The sequence below is a fragment of the Cibotium barometz genome, chromosome 14 (assembly GCF_041138505.1).
Source record: "Cibotium barometz isolate CiBa-2024 chromosome 14, ASM4113850v1, whole genome shotgun sequence".
Lineage (NCBI taxonomy): Eukaryota > Viridiplantae > Streptophyta > Polypodiopsida > Cyatheales > Cibotiaceae > Cibotium > Cibotium barometz.
Window position 1 is genome coordinate 37,168,507 of NC_141059.1, and position 2,595 is coordinate 37,171,101.

A 2,595-nucleotide genomic window follows, 5' to 3' on the forward strand; every position below is an offset into this window, starting at 1 on the left:
GAAGAGCTTACAAATTGGCCAACGTGTCGCTCCCTTCTCATTTGGAGCTCCTCTTCCCACCTTGCATTGGTTACAAAAATCAAAAAACAAAGTGTAAAGTGGCAGATTCACACGCTACTGATGTGAATCTCTCGAGGGTCTACTACTGATTGTCATGCGTTAATCTCCTTCGTACCTCTCTCATCCACAACGGGGAGTGGTGGTGGTGCATTGTATCCTATCCAATCCATTGCGAGGCCACCTCTATCCTATCCGGTTGATCGGTTGGCAATTAGTAGCCTGAACTAAAAGGCGGTGCTAATATCACTGGTCATATGCATGTGCTCACAAGTTCCTTTCCCTTGGACAATACACATTGTAGCCCAAATCACCGCCGCCACCATAAATATATTGCAAAAAACAACCTGCTCGCCCTGGCTGCGGCCGCTACTATACTGCATATCTTTGGGTGCTGCCCAAGACGTTGGCCCCACCCCCATCAAAATACGCGCCATGCATCCTCCCCTGATCTGCTCTCTAGTCATCCCTCCCCCTGGTTTTAATCGACTGGCCTGCATTTTGTGTTACGTTGAACGTCCGGCCTCTGCTCACAATATAAAGCCGGTCTCTCCCCTCTTGCATGCACCAGCTATGGCCTTGAAGACCACCACAATCTCCTCTTGCATGCACCAGGCGCTATGGCCTTGAAGCCGGTCTCTCCCCTCTTGCATGCACCAGCTATGGCCTTGAAGACCACCAGCTATGGCCTTGAAGACCACCACAATCTCCTCTGATTATTCAATCTCCCCATTTTTCTTTTCGATCCTAAGGTGTCAGTTGTTAAATTGATTTATCAGTTCCTTTTTTATTGAATTAAAACAAATCAAAATCCAGATTATTACAATCACATGGGTAGTGATCACGAGGAGGTGATTCCCTCAGTTGGCCCCATCTGTCGCATACTTTTTGATCAGAAGCAAAATTATGTGGTTGCAGCCCAAACTTTTCTTAGCCATTATCTCATTGATGGCAAAGACTTAGAAATAGGAGACTGCATTGGGGTGGGCTCATCCGGAGTTGTGTACAAAGGCTTGCACAACGGCCAGAAAGTGGCAATAAAGCAATTGAAAGGCATCATGACGACCAAGGGCAGCAAAACAGAAGGGGAGTTCAGGAGAGAGGTCGTAGGGCTCCTTTCTTGTGCCCACAAGAACATGTTGAAGCTTTATGGAGTGTGCATTAGCTCAGAGCATGGCATTTGCATTGTGACGAAGTTCATGGAGGGGGGCTCTCTGCTTCAATTCCTTCAGCAAAGAAAGAGCTTGATGAGGAGAGAGATTGTAAAGCTGGCCAAAGATGTTGCAAAAGGGATGCAATTCTTGCACTCTAGGGGGATCGTTCACATGTAGGTACTTGAAAAATTTCGACGACGTAGTTCTGGATCGAGGGTGTCGGTAGTTCTGGATTTTTATGAATATGCTGATTAATTATAATATTCAAATGGGCTCTTAAGTATGGGGTTTATCCTTTGGTCTTTGCAGGGATCTAAAGACGGCCAATGTATTTCTAGATGCGCAGGGTAATGCTGTGATAGGAGATCTAGGGATGGCAAGGTTAGTGAATGAGAAGGTGGCCGAGGCAGCTGGAGGAACCTACCGTTGGATGGCGCCCGAGGTGGGCAATAGTTATCGCTAATAATAATCAACTTAATTGGCCATTTTGTTTCATGATAATCAGCTGAGCACGTGCATGCATTGATCTCCTACTGTAGGTATGCGGGGCGGAATCCGGAACGGAAGAGGGGTCGTTCGGCTTCAAGAGCGACGTGTACAGCTTCGGTATACTGTTGTGGGAGCTGGTGACGTGCAAGATGCCATACGCCGACTACAACCCGGTGCAGGCAGCGGTGGGGGTGGTGATCCACGGGCTGCGCCCGGCCATTCCGCCCACCTGCTTCCCCCCTCTCCGGTACATCATCCAGAAGTGCTGGGACCGAAACCCCGACGTCCGCCCGCACTTCTCTCAAATCCTCAAGATGCTCGACATCATCTCCCAACAAAACTGGAGCGAGTAACCTACAATCACGTTTATAAAAAAAAAAGTGTATAATCATCATCAAAGTGAACAATTCTCTTACAGGCTAAGGCTAAGAAGCCTCTCCGGCTTCTTGCACCGCGCCTGTGCTTACCACCCTCGTGAGGCCCTTCACAACAACACTGAACCCAGAACTTGGAGAGAGATTTGTCTTGCTCCTTGTGCGGGCGGGGGCCGGGAGAGAGAGCTTAATCCTATAAAGGTCACAATACTCATTGCAAAATCTAGTGTTTTGATTATTATTGTGAGGCTCTAGAAAACCCAAAAAAAAAGCAGAAAGGGCAACCTATCCCATTCAATCCCCCCAAATATATATATATATATATATATATGACCACAAAAGAAGAAGCAAATAGTGCTTGAAATAAAACACAAATGATTCAGTCAAGAAACAAAACAATAGAATATATTCATATTCCAAACTTTTTTTTATTGTCTTCAAATTCCACTAGCATTAAAGGCATGGCTTATATCTTCAGAGTAATACAAAATTCCACCAACGGTGCATGGTATAGCCTAGTC

General features: G+C 46.4%; 1 protein-coding gene across 1 annotated transcript; it reads left to right on the plus strand.

The window, feature by feature from the left end:
- Positions 1–333: 333 nt before the first annotated feature.
- LOC147631982 (serine/threonine-protein kinase STY17-like) lies at positions 334–2,361 on the plus strand. Its single transcript, XM_086807914.1, has 3 exons — positions 334–1,384; positions 1,521–1,653; positions 1,751–2,361. Exons 1-3 carry the CDS (start codon positions 888–890, stop codon positions 2,051–2,053), a joined length of 933 nt encoding a protein of 310 aa, XP_086664040.1. The 5' UTR covers positions 334–887; the 3' UTR covers positions 2,054–2,361.
- Positions 2,362–2,595: the final 234 nt, after the last annotated feature.

Bases quoted from the DNA above. Each gene is read 5' to 3' on its own strand.
- LOC147631982 (XM_086807914.1), top strand. From the start codon at position 888: ATGGGTAGTGATCACGAGGAGGTGATTCCCTCAGTTGGCCCCATCTGT. The intron at 1,385-1,520 runs GTAGGTACTTGA...TGGTCTTTGCAG, and splicing joins TCTAGGGGGATCGTTCACAT to GGATCTAAAGACGGCCAATG. The intron at 1,654-1,750 runs GTGGGCAATAGT...CTCCTACTGTAG, and splicing joins ACCGTTGGATGGCGCCCGAG to GTATGCGGGGCGGAATCCGG.